General features: G+C 50.9%; 1 protein-coding gene across 2 annotated transcripts in view; it reads left to right on the top strand.

The window, feature by feature from the left end:
* Nucleotides 1–27,573, top strand: part of RNF213 (ring finger protein 213) — a 97,868-nt gene that overhangs the window by 22,993 nt on the left and 47,302 nt on the right. For both annotated transcript variants that reach the window (XM_045813871.2, XM_045813872.2), the window contains 17 exons: nt 898–1,095; nt 3,461–3,683; nt 4,185–4,240; nt 5,345–5,498; nt 8,179–8,346; nt 12,099–12,188; nt 12,879–13,001; nt 14,939–15,119; nt 17,088–17,261; nt 17,663–17,812; nt 20,284–20,873; nt 21,717–21,882; nt 22,867–23,084; nt 24,137–24,277; nt 24,395–24,559; nt 25,238–26,393; nt 27,290–27,483. In XM_045813871.2, the coding sequence (XP_045669827.2) occupies nt 898–1,095; nt 3,461–3,683; nt 4,185–4,240; nt 5,345–5,498; nt 8,179–8,346; nt 12,099–12,188; nt 12,879–13,001; nt 14,939–15,119; nt 17,088–17,261; nt 17,663–17,812; nt 20,284–20,873; nt 21,717–21,882; nt 22,867–23,084; nt 24,137–24,277; nt 24,395–24,559; nt 25,238–26,393; nt 27,290–27,483 (4,147 nt within the window). The remainder of the gene's footprint in view (nt 1–897; nt 1,096–3,460; nt 3,684–4,184; nt 4,241–5,344; nt 5,499–8,178; nt 8,347–12,098; nt 12,189–12,878; nt 13,002–14,938; nt 15,120–17,087; nt 17,262–17,662; nt 17,813–20,283; nt 20,874–21,716; nt 21,883–22,866; nt 23,085–24,136; nt 24,278–24,394; nt 24,560–25,237; nt 26,394–27,289; nt 27,484–27,573) is intronic.

Here is a 27,573-nt window from a genome sequence, read left to right as displayed (position 1 = left end):
CCTTCACAAATGTCAAAGTTTTGCTTCCCTGGGAGCCTAGGAGCAGCTCCCACAAGCACGAAAACTTGAAACTGTCCTGTATCACGCCATGTGCATATGTTCGCAGGGATTAGGGTTTGAAGACTGACTATAGGGGCCCAGCTCAGGCACATCGTGGAAGCGGGGGCGGGGGGCGCTCCCCCTGGGCCTCGGGTGCTGCGTATTTCAGTGCACTGGGCTGGGCGCAGTGTGGAGGTGCCAGCCTGCCCAGAGGGCCTACGTTGTCCCGGGTGGAGGGGTCTGCTCAGCCCCTGATGATTCCAGGGCCTTCCTGAGCTGTTCTCTGCAGCTGTGTGATTGGAACTAGAGGGCAGTAGGAGGCAGCCTTCCCTGAGCACTGAGTCTTATTAGGACATCTGCCTCTTGGTTTTACAAACTTGAAACACCGAGTGCAACACTACATTTTTAAAGAGAGAAGCATTGGCAGCAAATGTACCAAGTTTGTGTGAGTGTTTCGAGTGTTTCCAAGAACCGGCAAGCATTAATATCTTGCGACTGTAGGCAGTATGCCGTATGTTGTTGGCAGGCTTCCCCTAGACTGGCGAAGTGGCTTTGTATCTGGATTTACTGTTGCCAGAGGGTCTGGGCTCACAGATCACATAGCCCCCCTGAACCTCAGCTGTCAAGGGGGATGGACGTTTGCTGTGGGGCTCCAGGGAAGGCCTGTCCAGGGCCCCACGCTTCACAGGGTGCTGAAGGCACCCCGGTGTCCCATGCAACCACATTTCTCCTGGGGTTAGTCCCTCTTTTCAGCCACCCCTGAGTGCTCCTTCCTTCCTCTGTGTGAGGAGCTGTCAGACCCCCGGGGCAAGATACTGGCCATCCTGGCTCACTGTGGGCTCTCTGCTCCCTTCCCAGCTGGCGAGAGTTCTTGGTCAACCTGTGCCAACGGTGCCTGGAGAAAACAGTGGACCTCTGGGTGCTCGCCCTGCCCGTCCTGCACCACTGCATGGCACCATCCCCTCGAGGAAAGGACTCCAGGAAGCAGCCTGAGGACACCTGGGCAGCCCTGGAAGGAATCTCCTTCTCAGAGTTTCGGGAAAGAAGGCCAGATCAGTAAGTTGTAGAGCTGCGCTTCCATCTGTAAATCTTGTAATAACAGCCGGCTTCAGGCATCTCCGGTGGGCCCCCGGGTGCACACATTCCCCCTTCTAGCGATCCTTCTTTTAAAATGACTTTTTAAACAAATTTTAAACACAAAAGGAATGTAATGAAGAATATAAAAACAACAACAGCAAACGGCCTGCATTCCCAGAGATCATCGTTGTCGCGGACGCTTGGGCACGCGCATTTCCGGGATTTCGGCCACGCGCAGCTTTGCGGGCGCGTGACGCTCTCGACAGCAGCGGCAAACCACAGGCTTTTTTTCACGTCACAGTATTTCGTGAGCAACTCCGTGTTGGTAAACATGCAGCTACATCGTTGTAACGAGCGCTTACTCGTTAGAATTTATTTTTACTTAAGCAGCTGGGCACGTGGATTATTTCTTCTTCCCGCACTCTGCCTTTGTAAGCACGCCTGCTTTAGCATCTCGTTGCTTCCCTGTCCAGTTCTTCCCTCGAGATAAATCCCTGGAAGCAGGACTGCCAGGTCAGAGGCTCGGCACGCGGTACGTGCAAATCTTCAGGTAGCGAAGTACCAGTCTCTAGGTGAGCAAAGTTTTCTTGGAGAAGACACAGAACGCACAATCCACAAACGAAAAATGGTAAATCAAACTTAAGTACAAAAATCAAATCAAAATTACATAAAAAATTTGAAAAAGATGAATACTTCTGCTCAGTTGCAAGCACAACACCCCCCGTTCATGTTGTCTTGTGTCAGAGAAAGGATTCCAAGTCTCACCTGCTCCCACCCACCTACCAAGCCAGTGCACTCCTGCCCCGGTTCTTAGAGGTTAAAACAGCTCAATTAAGGGGTTGCTCCTTCACTCTTATTGGAACGTTTAGAAGTTAAAGCCCAGTTAAGATTATTTATATCATCGCATATGTTTTAAGGACCCTTCAGGGGTGTACAAACAGTCTGGAAGAAACTTAGTTGTTAACAATGGAGAATGGCAGACACCAGCCTTGGTCTTAAAGATCCTGTCTTTCAGGCAGACGTGGCCTTTACTATGCCACGAACCTTCATCCATGTGGCCTTCGTACCCCTGTGACCTCCGTGGCACCTCGCTTTATTTATTCTCCAGCTGTCATCTTTTGGGGTCTGCAGTACGATGTCACAGAATCAGCATAATTTAAGGACCTTCACTGGGCTCACTCGGACTGTGTGATCTGGAGCATTCACTTAGTTGCTCATCGAAATGCTTAATTCAAGATCATTGCAGCCAGTATGGAAATCAGTATGGAGGTTCCTCAGAAAGTTAACGGCGGAACCGCCCTGTGAACCAGTGGTCCCTTTTGTGGGCGTGTATCCCAAGGAAATGAAATCGGTATCTCAAAGGCATACATGTGGCCCCATGGTCACTGCAGCATTATTCACGATAGCCAAGACATGGAGACCACCGAGTGCCCCCTGACGGATGAATGGACAACAAAGATGTGAGATGCGCGCGCACACACACACGCGCGGGAATATGATATGCACAACAGCACTTGTGTGGAATCTAAAAATGTCAAAGTCCTAGGAACAGAGAGTAGGGTGGAGGCTGCTGGGGGAATCGGGAGATGTTGGTCATTGTACAAATCTCCAGCTAGAGGAAGAGTAAGTTCTGGGACTCTAATATGCAGCGTGGTGACTATAGTTAGGAATGCCGTATGATAGACTTCCCAGCTGTGGAGGGAGTAGGTCTTAAATGTGGTTAACACAAGAGAGGGATGGGGGTCATGTGACACGGCGCTGGCACGAGCTAATCCTCCAGTGACATCAACCCATCGTACGCGTTGAGCTTACACGACGTTAGATGTCAGTGATATCTCACTAAAGCTGGAAAGAGTGCTTGATTCTTACTGAAGGTCTTTGCTGTCGTAAAATACACACATCATATAATCCGCCCTCTTCCCCGTTTTCGGTGTGGAGTTCGGCGGCATCCAGCACCCCAGCGTGGGTGGGCCACCTCTGTCCCAGAGGTTTTCAAACTGAAACTCTGTCTGCATTAAGCGGCACCTCTGTTTCCCCGTACCCCCACCCCCGGGGAAGCACCGTCCTACTTTCTGTCTCTGTGAATGCGCGCACGCTAGGGATCTCACAGAAGTGGAGTCAGAGCGTCTGTCCTCGCGCCACCAGCTGGCTTCACTCAGCATCGTGTCCTCAAGGTTCATCCATTTTGGGGAATCCTTAATGTTATTGCTTGCTTTTCATTTGATTCAATTATTTTTAAAAGTTTGAACTGTATAGGTCTCTTGTAACCCAACTGTATTTACCTTCACTCCGTCTGCGTGCTGACCCCACGGTTGCCCTTCTGTCCCTGGTGTCCCTTATGCAGGACACAGCTAGTCCATCTCATGGGAGAGCAGAGCCATTTGCTGAAGGTCGATGAGTGTCTGTTCCGGTCCTGGTTCAGTCTGGTGCCTCTGAGCAACTTGGTTTCCTATATGAAGAACCTCACGGACTATCTGAGTGACTTCCCTGCTCGTGTCCTGGACTGCCTTCTAGGGACTTGCCACCGGCTGCAAGCGTTTACAGAAGTCTTCAGCAGGAACCTGGAGGTCTGTTGTCTGCTGTCCGGAACAGGCTCTCGAGTCCTTGCTTAGCAAGAGCAGATCAGAAACTAGACATTCGGGGTCTGTGATTCCTTTTTTCTGAAATCCTGAGAAGGTGAAGCACTTAGAAGCCAGAGAGACGTGGTGGGGCGGCTGTTTCTTAGGGCTCCAGGGCTGCTCTGCTTGCCATTACTCTGGGGCGGGGCCCCGGTTGGTCAGGCGGTGTGTGTGTGTGTGTGTGTTGGCTTGTGGGCGGTCCGGGCAGGGTCCACATAGCTGCTCTCTCCTTTCCCATTTCATGGGGTGCAAAAAACATTATAATCTTAAATCCTGAATTTTATTTGTGAAAGATGTAAGCTTGGTTCTTGAGCACCTTTAAACTCATTTGTAGAAAGAAAAGAATCCATCGTTTTGCCTTATTTAGATTGTTTTTTTATCAGTTCTGTTTTCAGAAAGATGGTGGCGTCATGATTAACTCTTTCCTATCTTTTCTCTTCACTGCCCCAGATCATTGTGGAACTGTTTCAAATGCTGTTGCACCTCCTGGATATTTTTCAGGACAAGTAAGTAGAAAAGTGAAATGCAGCCTCTGTCTTGCACAGGGTGACCCCCCATTGACTGGCAGTGTCCCGTATTTGCTGTTGAAATCAGAAGGTCCTCAATATATATCCCACCTCCTTTTTGAGCTATTAACTTCCTGGTTTGGTTTGGTTTTAAGGGAAAATAATTGATATCAGCTGCTGGGATTTTGGTTTATTTCCATCTGGTCTTTTTTCCTATACATTTTCTTCTATTTATTTTTAAAACGATCACCATATTGCATATTCATGCTTGTGTTCTGCATTTCTTTACCGTTGGTCTTTGTATGTTTTTTGCAAGTCAGGCCGGTTGAAAATAAAAGTCAAATGTAGGTTTACGTATCTGAAGTCATTTGCTCCTACAGACTTGTATGACCTTGACCCCCGAAGGGGCACGATACAGCAGAATGCAGAACCAGAGAAACACAAAGGTGGCTGACAGGTGTTTCCTGAGATTCTTAGCGCTCTTCCCCTGTCGCCTCACCTGAATTCTTAGGGTGTTCAGGATGGTGGTGGGGGCGTCAGATCTCTGCTAACGTCAAGCCCCGGCGGCTTTAAGACCCCCCCCAGGGTCTGTCACAGAAGCACCCCACAGTGCCTTTCTCCCACCACCTGCCACACCACGCTCTGGTCGGCTCCCGCCGGCTCCGGCCGAGTGCCAGCCGGGGAATGCGAGACCTGTTCTCCACGCACGGTGCCCTTTCTAGCACTTTTCCCCATCTCCCCTCCCTCCCTGGATCGTTCTGAATTTTTTTTCAAATTTATGTAGTGTCTTAATCTTCCGTGATACACAACCCTAGCTTTTTTTTTTTTTTTCCCAAATAAGGGACTATACTTGGGAACAGCTTCACTTGCTTTTGTTAAAACAGTTCAGACCATGGAGGCAAACCAAAAGGACTTTGTTTCCTTTTTATCTTAATTGTAAGTTCAGGATCTATTGAAGTGTTCCCAACGTTAACCAATATGGGATCAAAACCATGCCTTACTCCTAGGTATTTTGAAGGGAGGAACTCATCATGGATAATGGGTACTATTTTCTCATTTCTCCTAAATTACTTCAATGATCTCTCTTAACTCTTTGCGGGGTAGGATTCTTGAAGAGCCCTTGATACAGTCCTACTTGACTGTGTGCCTGAAACTTCATGAAACTATCTGCAGAATCACAAAAGACCAAAAGTTTTATGAGCTGCCTGCCTTATCTGCTGAGATTGTTTGCAGAATTATTACACTTAAGCCTCTAGTGGTAAGTGGAGCACACACACCACATCGCACCCACAATAACTATGGAATTTCCAGTGGCCTCAATTCAGAACGGAGGTCGGCTGGTTTCTAGGATTGCTAGAGGGACACAGAGTGGCTGATTCCCTCCTCAAATATTTGTTGGGCACCTGCCCCATGCTGGGGTCTGTTCCATGCATTGAGGATGTTTTGGTGAGCGAGTCTGTACCCTTGCCCTCCTACGGCTTCTGTTGGAGGCAGAGAGGGGTCAAAGTACAGAACATCAGCTGAATGAGTTAATTAAATAGCAGTGCAGGTGGCTGGGAAGTCAGGCAAGGTACCCTAAATATGTGCCCAAAGGGTGTGTCCATGCACGGTTGTTCCCACGTGACCTCGTCTCCTGCACACCAGTCTTTAAATACAGCAGCCAAGTCCACACGTCCCAAGGGCACACCTCTGGGCCTTCCATGCAGGGGCACGCCCTTGTGTTGCCTCCCGAATCAAGCTGTGGGGAGACACCAGCGCCCTGTGCCCTCTCCCTCTGCTCCCTCTGCACCCCTCCCAGAGGGAATGGCCTTCTGTCTCCTCTAGCACCGAACATGAGTTTTGCCTGTCTTTGCACTTTCTGCGTTTTGTGTCTGCTTGCTTCACCCAACACTGTGTCTCTGAGACGCAGGCCCGTTGCTGCTCACAGCAGCTCTCGCTTCGTGTCCTGTGCTCTTCACACGCTTGAGTTTATGGGCTTCAATTTGAAGATGACAGGAGATTTTATATTTAGATGACCAATTTTTTGTTCACTGTATTATGGTTCAGAACTGGGACGTTAGTGATAGAATTCAGTATATGTTTTAAGTTTATTCCTTTCACTTTTCTTCTTTAAAATACCAAAGACCATTTTAAAATAACTATTATTGGTAAGATGATTGCTTTTTATGAAGCAGGTGCCATTTAAACCATCACAGGCAGGTGCCCACTTCCAAATAAACTTGTTTAGGAAATTTGTCAGTCTTCTAGGGTATATTTCCCTGCAGAAGAAAGTCTTAAACGTAGGTTGGAACCCCAGACCTGAGTAATCTACATCACGGTAAAAATACTTTACCCACGGCATAAAAACAAAAAGGTTTGCAAAACTAAAATTCAGTGAAAGTGTATGATGAGTTTTCAGCCAGCTTCTGGGTGGGTCCTGACACAGAGGGTTAACTGGACTGGCAGGACACCAGATGGAGAAAAGCAGGGAGCACACATGCGAGGCGTCCAGCCTAGATTCTCTGTGCCGGGTGCAGGGGACACTGGGATGGGAGTGACAAAGGCCCTCCCTGCAGTGAGGTCTCTGGGGGGGCCACCCAGTGAACACGTAACTGCAGCACAGGGGACAGACAGTAAGCTGGAGAGTCGATAAGGTGCCCTGGGAACCAAGGGCAGGACTCACGTTCCTGTGAAGAGGAAACAGCCCCCACTGGGTCAGAGAGGAGGAACGTTGCCGCTCCCGAGGGCCTGCAAGGAACAGAGTGCAGCAGGACAGGGGCCAGGTCCAGATGAGGCCAGATCACAGGGAAGGCACACCATGCTGAAGCTTCTGGATTGTTCTAGAAGGTGCTGTGCTATTTGGAGATTTTAGGCAAGAGCTGAGATGTCCAATTTTCAGCTAAGAACCGTCGCCACCTCTTGCCATCCCCTGATCTGGCGTGCTGGCCTGGCACACCCACCCTCCCACGCATCTGGTGCCTCCGCATCTTTAGGGACAGAGCCCCCTCCTGCCCCAGGCTGGGTTCCGTCCCCTTCGTGTGCGTTGAGACTACCTCGTACTTTCCCTACTTGGCACCTACTGTGGTTAACAACCAGATGCTTGCCTGTCTGTCTGTGGATTGTTGCCCGCTCTCCTGCAGCATCTGCTTGGCCACCAGGCAGGAGGGAGGGCATGTGGTGGTTCTCAGGGAGCATCGCCGGAGGGAGGAGTGGCAGCCGATCCAGTTATGGGTCCTGACACTTCTAACTTGAGGGACTCCGTTGAAGAACACATGCTAGCACAGAGCTGGGAAGACCCTCCCAGGGCCTTAGGGAGCAGCCGCTGCAGAGGTGGGGGTTCTGACGCCTGCGCTTGTGCAGCTGTGCTTCTGCTATGGTGGGGAGGCACTGCCAGGGCCCGCGACCCCAGGGAACACAGATTTTTTGGAGGGAGAGAGGGAGTAGGGGAAGCCTCATGGGAAGAAAGCACGGATGGGAGGGGCCTTGGGTTTACCTCTGGCCCACGGTGGGCTGATTCTGTGGCCAAGGAGCAGGGGTTTGCATGGTGCACAGCGGGGGGGGGGGTGTCTCTGAGCTATTGGAGGCTCTAAGATTGGGGCGCATCCTTTCCCAGCCAGTCTGTAGAAGGTGGGCTGGTGTGGCCTGGGCTAGCATGATCTGCTTGTTGGTAAGGTGGGGTCCCCTGTGCTGGGGCAGTTCATGGGGGCAAAATGCTTGTCCTTCTCCGCCCCCCTCCACTTTGCCTGAGCTGTCAGCTCTCAGAGCAAACCCAGAGTCCAAGGAAATTGAAGTGCCTTGAAATGCAGGCCCTGGCAAGGTGGGTGTGCTGAACGCACTCGTGTGACTCAGAGGTTGCTGTTCTCGAGCGCCTGCTGTGGGTCAGGAAGGGGAGTGGTGTCTCCAGAATAGTCTGAGTCACAGCTCGGGGACCATTACACCCTCCCTCTCTCCTGCTGCAGGATTCAGCTGAAGGGCCGAGAACGGAAGCCAGGAAGAATTCTGTGCAAACAGTATACCAGCAGACAGTCACTGGGACCAGAGCTTGGCTCCGGGGCATTTTTCAGAAGAGCATCTTTTGGTGTACCTACTTGTCACCCGTCATGTTCAGATACGAGGAGGAAATCAAGGTAAGCGCTGCTGGGCCGAGACACTGCCCAGAGGGGTCTGAGCAGGCATGTGACATGCTGGTCCCGGGCCAGTGCTCCATCTGCAGGACAGAGAGCCCAGTGTTGGTGGCGCTGGCCCCCCATGACAGTCCCCATGGGAAGTGCGGGGACATGGGGCCTGTAGTGAGGGGCCTTTGGGCTCTGTTTGAGCATGGATGGTGGGAGGTAGTTATGGCTGGAAATGTCAGGGAACAGTGGAGGCAACAGGTACTTGAAGGGCAAACTGGGCAGAAGGATTTCTGAAGTCAAAGGAGAAAGAAATCAGCCTCAGAAAGGCTGGAAGGTTTCCAGAACAAGGCTGGATGAGTCGCGGGGGACGGGGACCACTGTGGGATCTGGCCCATGGGGGTCACCTGAGTGGGAGCGGACAAGTTGCTCGGAGATGGAAGGGTGGGAAAGGGATGTGAAGGTTGGGGGTGCTTTACGTCCTCTCCTGTTTTTTATCCTAATGCCTAATTTCTTTTTCCTACTTCCTATAAGTTGTGAAGGGTCTACCATTTGAGCTTCCAGGGTGTTGGGGAGACCACGAAACCCACTTAGAATTATCTCTATGCTTGACATGAGATTTTTGGCAATCCTGTCAATGTGCAACATGACACCTCTGGCTTTATGGGACTGGGTTAGGTCCTGCAGGGTTGTCTACACATCTTGTCCGTTTCCTTTCTCGTTCCCCCCAAAACTAGAGAGGCGATCGCACTGAGGAAAATGCCCGAAAGGAGAACATTGGCCAAGAAAAACTTACGATTCTCAGAGGCTGCAGGTTCTCCTGGCTGGCGGCCAGCGAGTCAGCAGCGTGTATGTGGAGTGGCTGGTTCCATACTCCCACCCTGGAGCAACGCGTGGTTTTCCTTCCCGCGTCTGCCTGGGGTGGTACGACCAGTGTCTGTGGCTCACGGCTCATTCCCAGATTCTTCTCAGCCTCCTGATCAGACCTAGCCTCAACATCAGTGCCTGTCTCCATCAAGATAGAAAGTGGCTGCACGTGTTGGTCCCTCACGTAGAATAGACTAAAATATGGCAAAAAAATCCCCCCGAAAAAGATAAAAGTTACAAATTTCAGCTTTTGACTCTTAAAGTATCAGAAAAGCCTTCTGTAATTGCTCTGTAAAATTTCAGACTAAGAGTTAAATCTACCAAAAAAAAAAATGATTGAATTATTGAGTTATAATTACTGAATCATTAAATGTTATGTCAAGATTCCAAATGGTATAATCCACCAAAAATGAGTTCAGGATGGCTTTTGGTCCATTGACACGAGAGGATGAGCCTCAGTTAAATGCAGTAGTAATGGTGAAATAATAAGATTAATTAAAATGTAATTGAGCGCCCCCTCTGAGGCTGGTGTTGCTGTCACCCCTGTCTCGTGGAGGAGGCAACCACGGTTTGGGGGGATATGCGGTGAGTGGACCCAGGCTCTCCCCATTGTTCCGCGCAGCCTCAGAGCTACCCGGGCGAACCCAGCCGTGTTCTTGAAGACGGTTAGCTAGCCACCAGGACACCACCATGGAAGGTGAGGCGAGCAACCCAACCAAATGGCTTGTTTCACCACATTTCAACAGGATATTGCCTTCCAGGGACACTTTAACGGTTTAATGGTTATAAAATCACACAGCTGAGACCATACGTCAACAGAGCTGATGACCCTCGCTCTATCTCAGACTTGCCACTTCTCCACACGTAGGGGAAAAGATCATGAATCCAAATACCTGGAGCACAGAACTTCTAGCACTGACCCTCGGAGGGGCCGAGTCTGAGGTCAAAGTGAAGAAAACGCACATGAGTCTCGAACTTTCTTTAGAAACTTTGTGGTTGGTGTTGGAATGGACATTGCACTTCTGGAGCGATCTGTGTGTCCCGTTAAGAGGGAGCAAATGGCACAGGGGTTGACGCTGTTGGGAGCCGGAGTTCTTTCTCACCGTGAAGGCAGATGCAGCAAAGCGCAAGGGGCCAGTGCTGTTGTTGTGAACTCGTGACCCAAAAAGCTGTAGTGGCCCCAGCTCTCTCCGCTGAAGGGCCTAGAAATCAGGACGGCCAGGCCGGGAGCACAGTGGGAGCCCCAAGCATGGCTTCTAAATACCATTCCCACGAAGAGACCTATGCTTCTGGAAGGACAGCAGGTTCCAGAGATGGCACGAAGAGAAGAGTGCAGCGCCAGCCTGAGACCAGTGGTGGGAACAGGACTGATGGCGGGCCGGCATCCTAGAGTGGACCCTGGGATGGAGAAGGGCTGCGTCTGTAGTTCATGCTGCTCTAGCGATGCCTGCTTCCTGGCTTCGGCAGCCCTCCTGAGGCCAAGGCAGGCATGAACTTTAGGGGAAGTTGGCTTGAGCATACATGCGAACTCTGTCTTATCTTTGCAGTATTTCTATACATTGAAAGTCATTTGATCATACAAAGGAGTAACACCAGGACTGGATTATAAGTCAGATACTTGAAACATGTTTACAGAAAAAAGGGGGGCGGGGGAGAAAGAAAAGCTTTTTCTTTTTTTTTTAAACAGGCTCCACATCCAGCATGGAGCCTGACTCAAACCTTGATTTCATGATCCTGAGATCATGACCTGAGCCAAAATCAAGGGTCAGATGCTTAACCGTCTGTCCTTTTTTTTTTTTTTTTTAATGAAGAATGCACCTGACTGGCTCAGTTGGTAGAGCAAGTGACTCTCTATGTCAGGGTTGTGAGTTCAAGCCCCGCACTGGGTGTGGAGCCTACTTAAAAAACCAAACCAAACCAAAACACCCTTGATTCTGTAAGACGGCATTAGTAATGGACTCAGCAAGACCCATCCATGGGTGCTGAACTCAGTGCATAAGAGTGTGAAGAAGATATCTAGCGTAGCCCACCACAGATGACCATTTAATGCAAAGGAGAAAAGAATGCTGTGGAGAAATCCCACAGAGCTGGCCATCAGCCCTGACGGGGCGGGGTCTCATGGCTTCCTTGTGTAAGTCTCTGATGTGACAGCACTCCTGGGATCTCAGGTGAGCCGTGGGAAGGTGCTGATTCTCAACCCTGCCTGAAAAATACATTTCCAATATGGCTCAACTTCATAGTGTTCCCGCCAAAAAAATTAAATCTGGATCTCCTCCTAGGAGAATTATGAGCCAGATCAGGTCGAGACACAGTCTACAGGACAGCAAAGTGTTGACAGTGCCCCCCATCAGAGGCCTGGGTCCTGCCAACATGAAGTGCCCTGAGTGTGACACTTACATTGTGGTCATGCAGCAGAAGGGCCACGGTGTTCGGAGATGCCTGCCCAGGTATTTCAGGGCCACATGGTGTGGTACCCGTGACTTCTCTTCCAGTGGTTCTGCAGAGTAAATGCTTCTTATAGGGAGAGCACAAAAGAGAGAAAGCAGTTGAGTATTAACACCTGGGGAATCCAGTTGAAGAAGTATGGGTGTCATTGGGCCATTCTTGCAACTTTTTTTTTTGTATGTTCAGAGGTTTTTAAAATAAAGCAAGGGAGAGAAATATTTTCAGAATAAAAACCAGTTACACGGTGGAAGAACATCCTGGTTGCCTGGTCCTGTCAGGGCCCTTCCTTTTCAAAGGCTGGGGTGGGTGGCTCTGACTTGCCACTGATACAGGTCACCAGGGACAAAGACAGGTGCTCATTGCCCCTGGAACTGCCATAATAGTCTCCTTTTTCACAGAATTCATCATGTCACTTAGTTGTCATTGTGGCTGTCACTGACATGTGGGCTTTGCAGGTCTGGAGGCGGCTGGTGGAAATAAACTTCCCCGTGGAGTATGGCTGGAAGGAGTCCTTGATGGGGGACTTGGAAGGGAGAATCAAAGAGGTACCAGAACGTGGGATGTTCTTTTGGGGGGCATGTTGATGAAGCCAGACCATTTGTAACAACCTACAGATAGAATGGTGCATTTGAACGGATAGCCCTTGAACGGATAGTATGACCTTGCAGTTTTGATCCAGTCTTACTGGTTTGACCATAGACGATATTCCAGTGAAGAAGAAGGGAACGAGGTCTTGCCACCAGGGAAAACATAGCCCCCCCCCCCCATATGCAGTAGCTCCGTGTGGCCTGTTGGTGATAGAAGCTTTACTAAACCCAGCGACAAATGAGGACATGTGGGAAAGATGAAGTGTTCTTCCTTTTTAAAGCTTGTGACCCTAGGAAAATTAGGGTTTGTTTTTACATGATAAGAGATATTTATATGTAACTATTAAATGACGCTTTTTAGGGAACTAGAAGGGGAAATCATTTATGTTCCAAAATTTACCTGTTTTTGCAAGCTGGGGGGCTGGCTGCCTTTTCTGCAACGTGGGAAGGGAGACTCTGAATTGGAGTGTTGTTCGTGTAATGGCTACAGTTAGAGGGGCCGGGGGACACGGTCAGTGCAGGGAGAAGGTGGAATAATGGGGACCCGCTGCAGTGTGGGGAAAGTAGAAATAACGGAAAGTGGACAACAATGTGTTCAGTGCCCGGAGTGTTCGAGGGCAGCCCCCAAAGCGCTCACTGTTCTTGCAGGAGAAGCCTCTCTTCCAGATCTCCGCCTTCTGCAGCCCCCACTGGGATGCCACGGGCCTAGAAGACAGTGTGTCTAAATGCTTCGAGAAGTGTGCCATTGAAGCCGTGAGCTCAGTCAGCCAGGTGAACCATCCCTCCGGCTCGGGAAACGCGTGCGGGGTCACGGCGGTCTTCTGACATCACGAGCTGGGGGCCAGGTGTTGAGCCCTGCCGGTCCCGGGCCCCGCTGCCAGGGAGGCCGTGGGCACGGGGCATCCGCCTCCCGGCCTAGGGGAAGGGTTCTGAAATTCGGTGCCCCTGACCACCTCCCTGCGATGCCCCCCAGCTTCCCGCTGCTACAGGTAACGCGCCGTCAATCCCAGGTGCTCGCGGGTGAGCTTGGAGGGAGCCATGCGGAGCGCGCTGCTGTGTGTGCGGACCAGTGCTGCCGGCCTGTGTCCCCGCCGGCGCCGTGTGGAGGGACGGCCACAGGCCGACGGAACTCCGTTGAAAAGATTCTGTCAGCTCACTTAGGGCCTCCTCTGCAAAATGGGAAGAGTGGGCCCGCGCGGCCTCTTAGAACAGCCTCCGACTGTGCCTGTGTGCGCGTGCGTGGACGGGCGCGTGCGTGGACGGGCGCGTGCGTGGACGGGCGCGTGCGTGGACGGGCGCGTGCGTGGACGGGCGCGTGCGTGGACGGGCGCGTGCGTGGACGGGCGCGTGCGTGGACGGCACACTTGCGCTCTAGGGGTTTCTAGTCATAAAATCCGGTCATAGTCGATGGAAGTCGTTGCACTTCTTCCTTTCCGATCCAGGTGTGTGTGTGTGTGTGTGTTTCTTGCTCGCTGGTCTGATTGTGTGTGTGTGTGTGTGTGTGTGTTTCTTGCTCGCTGGTCTGATTGTGTGTGTGTGTGTGTGTGTGTGTGTGTGTGTGTGTGTTTCTTGCTCGCTGGTCTGATTCGAAGCCCGGTGCGGACGTCCTTGTGTCGCTCCTCCTCTCAGGAGGACGCCCGCGGTCCTTCACCGTGAGCGCGTCGTTAGCGGGGGCTTTTCACGGAAGCCTTTCGTCAGCACGACGCCGTCCTTCTGTTCCTGCTTCGTTGGGGATTTTACCCGAAGTGGCTGCCGTGTTGTCGGAGAGGCTTCTGCGTCTCCGCAGATGATCCTGTGGATTTTTTTTTTTTCTCTTTTCCCTGGATATCATGTATCACCTTCACAAATACTTTCCTTTTTTTTTTTTTTTTAAGATTTTGTTTATTCATTTCTGAGAGAGCGCGCTTGCTTGCACGCGGGGGGGGGTGGGCAGAGGGAGAGGGAGAAGCAGACCCCCTTCCCCCAGTGAGCAGGGAGCCCCAGGCAGGACTCGATCCCAGCACCCCGAGATCATGACCTGAGCCGAAGGCAGACCATCTGCCGGCTGAGCCCCCAGGCGCCCCGCGTTAACAAATTCTTTATGTTAAACCAGCCTCGCCTCCCTGGATAAATCCTACTTGGTGTGTAATCCTTACGTTCCTGGTGGAGGCTTTGTTTTTTTCCTTCTCGATATCGAGAAGTATCTCTTGTAAAGTGACCCCTTTTTTTTTATGGATTACTGAATCTTTTTGTACAGACTTTGAACCTGACGAAGGGGAGGCATTTTATCTCTCGGTGGGGAATCGGAAGGAGAATTGAAATATTTGTGCTGTGCGTAGGGAGGCTCTGAAAGAATGACAGCGTAGCGTTGGGATGTACGACGGAGTTCACGTGTACCGATGGTTTACGCGTACTGTGCTTGGTGCTTTTTTGTGGTAAGTCCAGGAAAAACATAGAAAGTGAGGGTGAGCCAGAAGAGAGGCGGTGTGCCTGTGTGTGCGCGGCTCCACGTCTCGGCCGCTCGTCACGTATGTGGAGTCAGTACACAGGAAACAAAAATGTCTTGAAAAAGTGAAGTATTTTATTCCTTGCTTTTTTATGAGACTCTCTTAAACTAGTCACGACGCATTTCCGGAGTGCTGCTGGATGAGAGATGTACTACATTATTCAAAAGCAAACCAATAAGAAAAACCTCCTCCATCTCTCTCCCCTTGCTCATTGTCTTATAGTCTCAGACCAGTATTCTTGAGAAAATCTCTCCTCACGACCTGCGGAAATTTGGCACTCTTGTGTCGGCGGTGATCATGAAGTCCTGGCCGAGAAACAATGGGGAGGCTGTGGATGACCTGGATGAGGTTTTAAAGCACCTGCTCACGTGGCCCGACATCAAGCATCTCTTCAAATTGTGCGGTACGTCTGTGGGGGTGCTGGGAACGCCTGCCACGTCCGCTGTGTCTGCCCGACCCCCAGGGTGGGGGGCAGACTGTTTGACCCGATACTCCATTAGCATGTGTTGATGTTCGACATAGGAACCAGACTGGTTGGGGAACCTGGGGAATTCAGGATATCCTATACTGTGAATAAGAACTAACCCCGAAAGCCACCTTCCCCGAATCCTGGCCGTGCCCCAGCTCCCGTGCCAACATAGGTTCCCTGACACAGTCCTGAAAGATCCCTGTTCTTCAGATGGGGGTGTAATGTGACTTACCCAGGGTCTCGGGGATCAGTATTAAGGACTAAAATTCAAACCCACATGTGTCTGGCTGTAGAAACCGCTCTCTGTTATTCTGAGATCAGCGTCAATGTCCAATCCAATATTGGCAACTTTTGACCAAAGGCTAAATACCGTCTATTTCTTCCACCCCCACCCCTGCACCTCCCCCCCCAAGTATTTTGTGATCAAAGAGGGGGAGATATGTATTGCCCCAAAAACATTATATTCAGATTTGTGTGTAAGTCGTCCGATTCAGATTTAGTGGGAAAGCACTGGATATGGAACTAAAAATCTCACTGAGATGATTTGGAGTCTCTGTTCCATCAGAGGACAGGGACAGCCAAAGAAAAGCTGAGTTCCTTGCACGTGAGTGTTGTGGGACTAAAATAAGATCATGGATGTGGGATTTTTACATACATTATTGAAAGCTGCTCGCTTGAAAAGATTACATTTGTGTTTTTTAAAATTAATAGACACTTTTTGAGCAGCTGTAAGTTTACAGGAAAATTGAGCAGAATGTACAGAGTTCACATACCTGTACCTCCCTGTCCCCGAAACACAGTTTCCCCTGCTAGTAAGGTCTTGCTGTGGTGTGGGACATCGGTTATAACCGATGAGCCAGTATTAACACATGATCATTAACTAAAGTCCACAGTTTGTGTTAGGGTTCACACTTGGTGTTGTACACTCCGTGGGTTTGGACAAACTTATGATGTGTGTCCACCCTTATGATGTCCTACAGAATAGTCTCGCTGCCTTAAAAATGCCCCACGCTGCACCTGTTCACCCCTCTCCCACGCCTCCCTGTCGCTCTGCCTTTCCCAGAATGTCCTCCGGTTGGAGTCATATGGCCTGTGGCCTCTTCAGATGGGCTTCTTTCAGTTAGTGATATGCATTTAAGGTTCTTCTATGTCTTTTCGTGGCTCAAAGCGCCTTTGTTTTTATCACCAAATAATATTCCATCGTCTGGATGGACCATAGTTTGTCCATTCACCTACTGAAGGACATCTCGGTGCTTCCAAGAATTTGCAATTATGACCAAAGCTGCTGCATGTGCCTTTAATGGCACAGAGAAATTTGGTCTTCTCATCATGCCGTACAACCCTAAAATTACTGGGAGGGAAATCTGCTGGTAGTTGAACTAAATAGATTTAAAAATTCTGTTCTCTAGATTGATCTTAAAATTTAATTTCAAAATTTTGCAAGAGAGCCAAGATGTGCAGAGAATCAAATCCTAACATGGATGTTTCTGTGTTTCCATGTGCTGTGAAAACATCCCCTTAAAACTGTCTGGGTCACCCTTGCTGGGTGCGAGTGCAGCCACTCTTCCCCTGCACCGATTCTCAAGATGGGGGCATGTAGAGGTTTAAGAATGATATTCAGCATGCTGAAGGGGGCCCAGGTTCTAAAACCCCGAGCAACGTGGCTCTCCTGGCTGATTCCTACCATGGGAGGAGTCCTCTTCATGAACAAGCTCATTTGGGAAGTCTTTCCAGCAAAAGCAGAATCGAGTGAAGGGAGAAGCATGTCTGGAGACGTAGAGTGACCTTCACTTGTGTGGAAGTGGGGCAGAACAAGGAGGCTGTTGGGGACAGCCTGTGCTTTGCAGATTCGGGGGGAGAAGCGGGCACCTGCTGTTTTAACTCTGTTCTCCACCTGACCAGGAACCGATGAGAAGATATTAGCCAATGTTACTGAGGACAGCAAGAGGCTGTTGGCTACTGCCGACTCTGTGTTCACGAAAGTCAGTGAGGACCTCCTGAATGGCACCATTTTAGTTGGACAACTGGAGCTCATCACAAAGCACACGGATCGGTTTCTGGACATCTGGCAGACAAGTAAGGATCCGAGTGGGTCTGGGCTTCAGGTCAGTGGGCGATGACTGCGCTTGCCCGTCGAGTGGGTCTGGGCTTCAGGTCAGTGGGCGATGACTGCGCTTGCCCGTGTACTTTGTAGAGGGCATCTCCGTCATCTTTATGATGAGTGGCCCTTCCTGTCAGTAAGTAGAGAGGGGATCAGATGGTGTCTAATCCTCCAGAAAACAGTGGGAAGATGATAAAATGGTGATCCAGTAAGACCCGCCCTGTCTCTCTCCACATGGCCAAGCTCGTAGCACGCGGCCGCCCACGTCCCTCCCTGTAGCTGTGAACATGGAGCATCCTGAAAGGGATGTGGGGGAGGCGGTTGCCACGGAAAAGGCTCTGCTTGTTTGTTCTATTGGGCTACTATTTTCTTCCAGAGAGAAAAGGTCTTTTACCCCAAGAGGAAAAGCACAACATAAAGGAAGTGCTGGACTGGAGAAAGGATGAGCTGAAATTTCTGAAGAAAGAGAAGAAATGTGTGGACAGTCTCCTGACGTTGTGTGAGCAGGTGAAACATCTGGTAAAAGGTGATACTCCTCAGAGTTAACATGAACGACGGGGATGGGCCCCCAGGTGAAAAGGGTCAGAGGAGCAGACAGTAAACACGAGTCACACAGCAGCCTCGGGAGACTGGAACGCGCCTCCTTATTCTTTTTGGTATTTATCCCCATGCCTCCACGTGGCGCGCTTAGACACTCCCTTCACTGTTCAGGCGAAAGCATCAGCCCCCATGGAACATGAGGGCTAGGTCTCTGTTTCTCCGGGCCCCGCACACACATGCACCCCTCTCAGCCTCCCTCCATTCCCGGTCCTGTCACGGTTTCAATCAGATCGCCCTTCAGCGTTCCATGATCATGTCTGGGTAAATACACCGTTCACAACCAGGCCATGAAACAGACCATCATTGTTTTGTGTTTCTTGCACCAGCTTTGTTGTCTCTGGAGTTAAAATTCTTGTCTTCTCCTATACTTTGTGTTCAGTGTATTTGTTTTCAGTTCAACCCCGGCTCTTCACCAACTGTCTGGATTTCCTCACAAAACAATCAGATCTTCTGGAAAGATTCTCCCCAGACTGGAGGGCTGTAGTTCTAGAATGTTCCTTCGCCATCCTAGGGGTTTCCTTTACGTCTCTCCCCAGTTAGATCTATTTCCCAGACCCCGTGATTGCCCTCTCTCTCACTCCTGTGTTTTAGTGGAACGAGTTCTCTGTCCCCTGCTCACCTCCGAGAGAGGGAACATATCTGGAATCCTTGCACATCTGAGGATGTCTGCCCTTGCACCGGGGTAACTGCTGGTCCAGGCAGAATTACACAGCGGAAATCCTGCAGGATCTTGGATGTGTTGCTGTACCGTCCCAGTCGCTGTTGAGAATTCAGATGCGATTCTCACTACTGATCCTGTGTGTGTGACATGCTTACTCTCTGGAAGCTCTCCAGATCTTTTTGGCCCCACTCTTCTGAAAGTTCATAGTGATGTGCCTTGGTCAGGGTTGGTTTTCCGTCCACTGTATTGGGCATAATGGGGTGGGTCTTTCTGGTCCAGAAATCCACGTCCTTAACTCCTGGGCAATTCTTCTGAGTTATTTAAGTGGTTAGTTTTTCTCTCAGGGAAACACACATTGTTGGGTGCCGGACCTCCTGGGGCGGCCATTGAACTTCCCTAAACTTCCTCTTCTGTTGCCTTTCTCTTTGGTTTCCGCTATGCTTTCGGAGACATTTCCGCAACGTGATCATCAACCTTTCCATTTTTTTTTTTTTGTTTCACTTCACATGAATATTTGATTCACAGGAGCAACTTTTCTTTTTCTCTGAATGACCTTTTTTATACTATCTTGTTCTTCAAAACTGCAGTGTCTTATTTTTCTGAGATTATTGGCATTTTTGGTTTAGAGGTCTTCCTTGTCTTTTTTTTTTTTTTTTTTTTAGGATTTTTTTCATTTATTTGAGAGGGAGAAAGCAGGGGGAGGAGCAGAGGGAGAGAGAGAATCCCAAGCAGGCTCACTGCGGAGTGTGGAGCCCAACACAGGGCTGGATCTCAGGACTCTGAGATCACGACCTGAGCTGAAACCAAGAGTTGGAGCTCAGCTGACTGAGTCTCCCAGGCACCCCTAGAGGTTTTCCTTGTCTTTTACTCCCAGAGCTTCCTCTTTCCTCTACGTCGCCTTTATGTTGCTATGTTTTCATGTCTTTTGTGTAAAAGATTTTCCACATATGTCTGGGAATTCTTTGTCTGTACGAAGAGGGGGGCCCAGCAAACCCATGGAAGACCCTGAGGGTGGTACAGCTGGTCCTGTGGTGGACACGCTAAGTCCTCTCTGGGGCTGGCCAGCCCTGCAGTCCCCAGCTTGGTGGCCACAGAACGCCCGCCACATTAACAGCTGTCACTTGCTGGGGTGGAAAGGGCGGCTAGCCTGCTATCTAGAATGGGGTGGGCAAGAAAGTCAGACCTCTTCTCCAGTCTTTCAAGCCAGGCCTCCTCACTCCCTCACCAGCTCCCCACCTCCAGCGGCCGTTTGACCAGTGTGTATGCTGCTGGGGATCCTGTGGCAGGAGCCTGGCTGACTCCCAGCCTCCCACTGTGGGTTCCATGCCCTGGGGCCCAGGTTGGCCTTGGCCACTGCTGCACATCTACTTTTCGTCTCCCGCCTGCTCTGGCTGTGATATCCTTTTCTGCTCCTCCCAGCCGGGCCGGCTTATGACTTTCCCAAGACCATGTCTATTCTGGCCCTGGAGTGCAGGCTGTGGGGAGGGAGTGAAGCGGGCAGTGTCCACACTGTCATCCCTGCCCAGAAGTGACTGTGTTTGCTTTGTTGTGAAAATTCATGAACAAGCTGGCAGTGGGGTGGGGGTTGGCGAAAGACAAATGGGTTCTTAGGAAAAATGACAGCAACTGTGTTAACGTGAGTTTTCTTATGAGCAGTGAGGACAGTAAATATGGGGAAAGTAAAATGGTGTGGCGAGTAGAGGTTTGACTTCTGACGTTCCTTTATGGTTTCTAAGTGGATCTGGAAGAGATGACGGAAAGACACTTGGAAGATCTCAGCAGTAAAAGACTGAGCGATGCCGTGACAGTGAGGTTGTCACCCAGCTCCCCGGACGTGAAGAGGACAACGCATTACAACCTGAGCCCCCAAGGCCAAGAGATTGCTGAAAAGGTGGACCAGCTAAAGGAGAGCCACGTCTTCCAGGTCTTCTGGGAAGACGCTGCAGAAGCGCTGAGCGAACCTGAGGAGGAGCTGGAAAGGCAGATTCTTCAGCCTGAGGAGGTGTATAAATATCTGTATTTCCCTTGTTTTGAGAAGTTTATGAAACTGTATGAGGATCTGAGGTCAGGAGAGATCACCTTGCAGGAGGTCGACACCATCTTCAAGGACTTTGAGAATAAATACAGCATCCTCACCTTCGACCTCCAGATTATGTGTGCCCTGGACCCCAGCGACCAACGAGACTGGATCAAAGATCGTGTTGGGCAGATCAGGGAGTACCATCACCTGCACCAGGCTGTCAGCTCAGCCAAGGTCATCTTGAAGGTGAAGGAGAATTTGGGCCTCATCGGTGACTTCAGTGTTCTGCACACTTTGTTAAACTTTGTAAGTTATTTGCCAGAGACCCGTGGGGTGGGGGTGGGGGCTCCTATGGGCTCTCTGGGTTCTGGAAGCCAGAGCCTCCCCTAGGAGTTCTTGTTTGCATCTCACCTGATGCCTGATCATGCCAAGGGCTTCATTTTCATCTGTTTATAAATAGTGTGAGTGCTCCTGGCTAGTGAGCGTTTTCTCAGGTTGGCATGAGAGTCGAGAATTTGGGAAGGGGCAGAAGCCAGGGATTTGGAAAGAGTCATCTGGTCTAATCAGGTTAGAGAGAGGCTGGAGAGGCAAAAGCGGGATTTGTTTTGCCCCCCCCCCTTCACATCTGCTAGTGCTGGCAAGGAGTGGCACACGGTAAGCCATCTCTGCTACGGTGAAGAAGCAAATGCTTTGTTTTGTGTTCCTTCAGGTGAGCGTTTACAAGGTGTCCCATGATCTAGGTTATGATATAGACACTTATGAAGATGATAAAAATTTAGCACAAAATTTGGAATTATGCACACTTAGGCTTGGATCCCAGCAGCATGTTCTCGAGTAGGTCACTGCTCTGGGCCTTTGTTTCTTTACCCATAAAATAGGAAAAGTAACAATATGCACCTGGCAGAGTTCTTGCATAAGTTGCTTCGCAAACTGCCAGGTACAGAGGAATAGTAGTTACTATGGATCGATGGGGAGACGGCAGTGGGGGTCTAGCATCCCACCTCCCGGTCAGGAGCTTCATTCACCTGCCTTTAGCCACTGCAAGTCCAAGAAAGGCGGGGACAGGGCCTTTAGGATGGTCAGTGCTGCTGCTTGGACTCCAGGGTTCCAGGGGACCAGGTCCAGCCACAGTAGAGCTCTGTCTTACAGACTGACAACTTTGACAAATATCGCCATGAGAAGCTGGAGCGGATCAGCAAGCAGCTTATCCATGCCAACAAGCTGCTGCAGGACATCAGTGAGACCCGGTGCCAGTGTCTGAGGGAGCTGTCCCTGAGCAAGGAGTTCATCAGCTGGGTCCGGGAGGCTCTCGGAGGTACAGCCGGTCACAGGTTGCCGGGAATCTGGGGAGTGTTGAGATGGCTCACAGGGGGTTTCATAAACTTGCAGGCAGCCCCTCCCCTTGGTCACGTGCCGTGTAAAGAGCAGACATGCCGTCTGCATCCCTTTGGTAGATGCGCAGTGCGTGTCTCATCAGCTGTTGGCCGAATATGCATCAGGGCGGTATTTCATAAGTACTGGCATAGAAACTATTTCCTTGGTTACGTTTTGCCCTCACTTGGGAGGCTTGCTGTGAACAGTTGGCTATTGTTTTCTTACAAATCTTGTTCCCTTTTAGCTTTTTCTTCTGGCTGATTTTAACTAGAAAATAAGATAAGGTCTTGTCCACAGAAGAGATTTTTTTACATCAGCTCATTAGTGTTATGCGCATTTCTTTTTTTGGCCAAGAGCTTGGAAGCCTTTTTTGCCCTGTAGCTTAGGTGTCTCTGGCAGAGAGGATGCATGGAGGGGAGGAGGAGAGCTAAGGAAGACAGGTGAAGGAAGCAGGAAAGGGGCAGCAGCAGCACTGGTGTGCCGGGCAGGGGGCTGTCTCTCATTCGGAGCCTCAGTGCTTTCAACTGTGGGCTCCTTGGCCCACATTGACGCACATCCTTTGATTAGTAAGTAGCCCAAGAGAATTATCTCCATTTCTTTGTAGTTAACTGTCAACATAGTATTTACCAGCTGAGCCCATTTCTTTTTGTATTCAACGGCAGTGTGTTGCGGATTATACACGACAAAGTTTCCGGAAGCCTCGTGCTGTATCTGGATGTCACTGATGCTCTGTAAGGCCAGGCGTTGGCCAGTGGCGTCAACAGCAAAAGAAACATGGCCCCAGATTCGTACTAAAAGCAGAAAGTGGATCAGACCCTAAAAATCCATCACTATCCATTTATAGCCTTAGTGTTCTCATCCGAGATCTGAGTGTGGGATCGTCCTGGAGCCTCCAGGGTGCTCACCTGTCTCTCCTTGCCCCAAGACATCAACGAGCTGAAGGTATTTGTGGACCTGGCCTCTATCTCCGCGGGGGAGAATGACATCGACGTGGACCGGGTGGCCTGTTTCCACGACGCCATGCAGGGCTATGCGTCGCTGCTGTACAAGCTGGATGCAAGTGCGGGATTTGACGCGTTCATGACACATCTGGAAGAACTGTGGAAGGCTCTGGAGAATGACCCACACCTGCCCCATAAACTGGTAAGTCTTCCTTCTGGCTGGATCCGAGTACATGAAGCTGCACACACGTTCATTTGGCATCACGAGGGCAGGAGCACGAGTCACCCTCGCTGTGTGGCACATGTGAAATGATGTTTCAAACCAGTTGTCCTTCATACGTGGAAACGCTTTCTTTCCCTTATTAGAAAGTAGGATTCAAATTTGCAGGTAAAAAAGAGCAGCTTCCATATTGCAAAACACACGTGGAAAAAAGACTGACATATGACCCGTGTTTTTTTCTGAATGGTGGTAGCTGTTACTTAATTCTGTATGTTTCTTGGTACTTTCCGTGTTTTCCACAATTGGTATAAATTAAGTTTCTTTAAATAATCTCTACACCCAACGTGGGGCTTGAACTCAGGACCCTGAGATCAAGAATTGCATGCTCTACCGACTGAGCCAGCCGGGCACCACTGTGAATTAATTTTTTATCAGAAAAATGAACGAACGTGTTAGTTTAAGTAAACCGTTTGCACCAGGGTCTGAGCAGACCCGTACCGTGTCATGTGGCTGGTGCGCAGAGGTGATGTTCGGCCAGATCCACTGGAGGGTGAGGGAGGAAAGGAGAGACAGAAGGACCAAGTAGAGGCGGCTCCGTTTCTGCTGCTGGAAGCTTACGTCCAAACAAAAAGTCCTTGTCGTAGTTGCTCCAAGTACTTCCATTTGGACTTGGGGTCCCCAGAAACACACTTCGATTGTAAGGCCGCACTGCCCTGCTCTGTCTAGCATCCCCCTCCCTGGGGGCCCGGCAGCACGAAGCCCTCCCCCTGTTCTGTCCACGTGCCCCCATGTGCTAGCCAGGGCAGTGGCCACTGGTGGGGACACAGACGGATAGCCCATTACATAAAGGGCAACACCATGGAACAGTGACCAAAAGGGAATAGCAAGAGGGCAGTGGGTGAGGAAGGCCTCCCCTGTGGGCAGGAGATGGGGATGGGGGGCTTGCCCCGTGGGGAGCAGAGATGGAAGAACCACAGGAAGAAGAGAAGGAAGGTTGCTCACACCATGGCCTGTTTCACTTCCTGTCCCAACAGCGTGACTCTGCCAGGAACTTGGAGTGGCTGAAAACTGTGAAGGAAAGTCACGGTTCAGTAGAACTCTCTTCCCTGTCATTGGCAACAGCCATCAATGACAAAGGCATCTATGTGATCAGGGCCCCCACAGATGGCCAAAAGGTGAGCCACCCTGCCTCCTGGCATAGCTGGCAGTGGCGTGTGCAGGCTGCTGCACAATGGGGTGGGGGGGGGTTCTGCCTCCAGAAAAATGACCTCTAAACGTACATGGTTCCATAGATCTCCCCAGACACGGTTCTACAGTTGCTCCTGCCGGAGAGCCATGGAGGCCACGAGGAGGTGCGACTCTACTCTTCGGAAGACCTCAAGGAGCTTTTGAACAAATTGATGCTGATGTCTGGCAAGAAAGATCACAGCAACGTTCAAGTAGAGGTATTTTCCAAGGTGAGGGTTCATGATGACCTTGGGGCCAAGCAGATGTCATGAGCTCATGTTTGGGCAGAGGACTCTCAGTGCCCAGTAGCCAGAGAAAGTCTGGAGGGTTTGAGTGTGGATGAGTTGATAGAAAGCACTCTGCTTTAAGTCCATGGAGCGGGGAGCTAGCAGGTCTGCAGAAGGCAGTCACCCCAAGTCCTGGCCTGAAGAGACGTCTGAGCTCCAGCAGGCCCTTTGGTTGGTACTTCCTTCTTAAGATGCACAGACCGAATTGTCCTGAGTTCTCCGCATTGCAGAGGAGGTAACCCCATGGTTAGGTCTTAGAAAGAGACTCCTTGCTTTACTCACTCTGTAAATCAGCGAGAACCTGCAAAGACTTAAAGATTTAGATAGTCTTCATCGAAATCAAAAGTGACCATGTTGATAAAGGAATATTCATTTACGTAATTTTGTTACGGGATTTTTCTTTCAAGGCCATTTGTACTTTATGACGACATTCTTTAGCCTTATTAGAGAGTCCTGTGGGACGCTGATGATGTAAATGGGGAAATAAGGCCTCTGTGATTACCCCGTGTGCTCGAGGCCACACGGGGAACCAGTGGAAAGACGTGAACCCAAGTACTTCAGTTATATCTCTGTTGGTGTCATTCTGGACTATTGTATGACCTCTGGTTCCGTTTGCCACAGGTGTTCTGCAACGTGCAGAGGCTTGTCCAAGCCTTCATAAACCTTTACTGTGCTGGAAACATGCTGTTCAGGGCCTGGCATGCCGAGGTGTACTGCACCCCCCGGTACGGCATCTCCATTCGGATGGACTTCTGCTTGGAGACCATAAGCCTGCTCGAGGGCAGTGGGCCGGTGGCCGAGCTGTTGGAGGCCATCAGCAGGCAGATGGAGCACTTCCTGGACCACTGGAAGAGCTTCGTGGCAGAGAAGCGGGCCAAGCACTTTTATCTCAACTACTACACCGCCGAGCAGCTGGTGTACTTGAGCACAGAGCTTAGGAGACGGACGCCCAGCAACGCCGCTCTCACCATGCTGTCCTTCATCAAAGGTAACTGCACCCCGACGGACATCGCAAAGGCCCTCGAGGGGCCCGATGGTGAGGCTGCCAGGCACCATGAGAGGACAGTGGTTGAGGGATTGCGGCTGATGCTCCTGCGTGAGTTCAGCCTGGCGGGCAAGCTGAGGGCCGTCATGGAGCAGTCAGTGGCGTGCATGAGTGCCTTCCTGCCCCACTGCCTGGACCTGGAGACCCTTGGCCGCTCTCTGGCCTTCCTGGGCTTGATGAGCGGACGTCCTGTGGAGCGGCTCCTCCCCAATGGCCTGCACGTCGGCCAGCCCAACCTCATCGTCTGTGGCCACTCTGAGGTGCTGTCGGCCGCCCTGGCCATCTACATGCACACCCCGCACCAGCCGCTGCCCACCTTCGACGAGGTGCTGCTCTGCACCCCGGGAACCACGTTTGAGGAGGTGGCACTGCTCCTGCGCCGCTGCCTGACCCCACGCTCCCGGGGACAGGGGGTCTACAGCCTGCTGTACGCGGACCTGCTGAGCTACGAGGTGGCCTGCCAGGTGGAGGCGCTCTTCCTGAGCCTGTGCTTGCAGCCTCACCACAGTGACTTCCAGCTGGTGATGATCTGTGACTCTGAGCGGGAGCATTGCCACCTGCCCTCAGCCTTCAGCCAGTACAAGGTCCTCGTCACCCCCCAGGCGCCCCTCCAGGACATCCAGGCCTACCTGGCTCGACATTTCCAGGTCCCCAGGCACACGCCATCAGCTGCCGATGTGTTCCGGGACCGGATGTGTGTGGGGATCGTGGCCTCCAAGCGAGCGGGCGTTGGTAATGACAGCTCCTAGGGTGGGTGGGCCCCTTGGGTCCCAGGGACCATGTGACAGCCCTTCCCTGTCCAGCAGGGGCAACTTAGGTGGAGCCCTCTGCAGGGGGGGGGAGGGTGGGGTGGGGTGGCAGGACTGAGTCCCAGGGAGGTTTTGATCCTCTGAAGCTATAAATCGGGGCCTGTGCTGGAACGGGACACACTTTCTCGCTGGGTTTCATGCTCAGGTGAGTCCAGGGAGCCAACTCACCTTCCTTTACACAGGCCTCTCTGAAGCTCCCTCTCTTTTAAACTCCGTTGGTCACTTCAGGGTTAATGTGGGTCTTGAGAGCAGGTGTGATTGCTTTGGGAAGAAACAGGTGCTCCTTGACTTCCCTTCTATTGACTTTATACCCTTAACTGCATGACTTTCTCTGCATGGAGAACCTGCACCCCCACCCCGGACACAGGTGGCACAGCCACTGTCCTTTGACTCAGATTGCCGCCATCCATCCCAAGGGATGGCAAGGATAGTGAGCAGGCAGCAGCAAGGAAATTTGAGGGCTCACAAGTATGTTCTTTAACATGATGTTACATTGCAACAGTTCTGAATTTTGCACAGAGAAATGACTTGTAATAAATCTTTCTGGATTCTCTCATTCCTGGTCCACAGCCCTGGCACCTAATTTCCATATTTTATTTTATTTCATTTTTTTAAGATTTTGTTTATTTGAGAGAGAGAGAGAGCACAGAGGGAGGAGCAGAGGGAGAGGGACAAGCAGACTCAGTGCTGAGTGAGGAGCCCAATGTGGGGCTCGATCCCAAGACCCTGGGATCATGACCTGAGCAGAAATCAAGAGTCAGACAGTTCACCTCCTGAACCACCCAGGTGCCCCCTAATTTCCCTGTTCTAATGTTACAGGAAAGTCTCTCTATGTGGAGAGATTACATGGCAGACTGAAGAGGAAGCTTAGAGACAAAGAAGTGCCCTTAAAAGTGATCCGACTAATCGACTCTCAGGTGGACGAGAACCAAGTGCTGTGCTCCCTCCTGCCTTTCCTGAAGGCTGACTACCAGACAAGACCTGTGATCTTCCACTTGGATGTGACCTCGTCAGTGAGTACCCCAGGATTTCAGTCGAATGGCCGCATCAGGAAAGACCCAGTCCCCATGTCCCGGCCCACCCCCTCCCTGTATAAAGAAGTT

The sequence above is a fragment of the Ursus americanus genome, chromosome 23 (assembly GCF_024610735.1).
Source record: "Ursus americanus isolate L20-20 chromosome 23, mUrsAme1.1.p, whole genome shotgun sequence".
Lineage (NCBI taxonomy): Eukaryota > Metazoa > Chordata > Mammalia > Carnivora > Ursidae > Ursus > Ursus americanus.
Note: the sequence above shows the minus strand (reverse complement) of the source record. Positions and strands in the feature narration are given on the sequence as shown.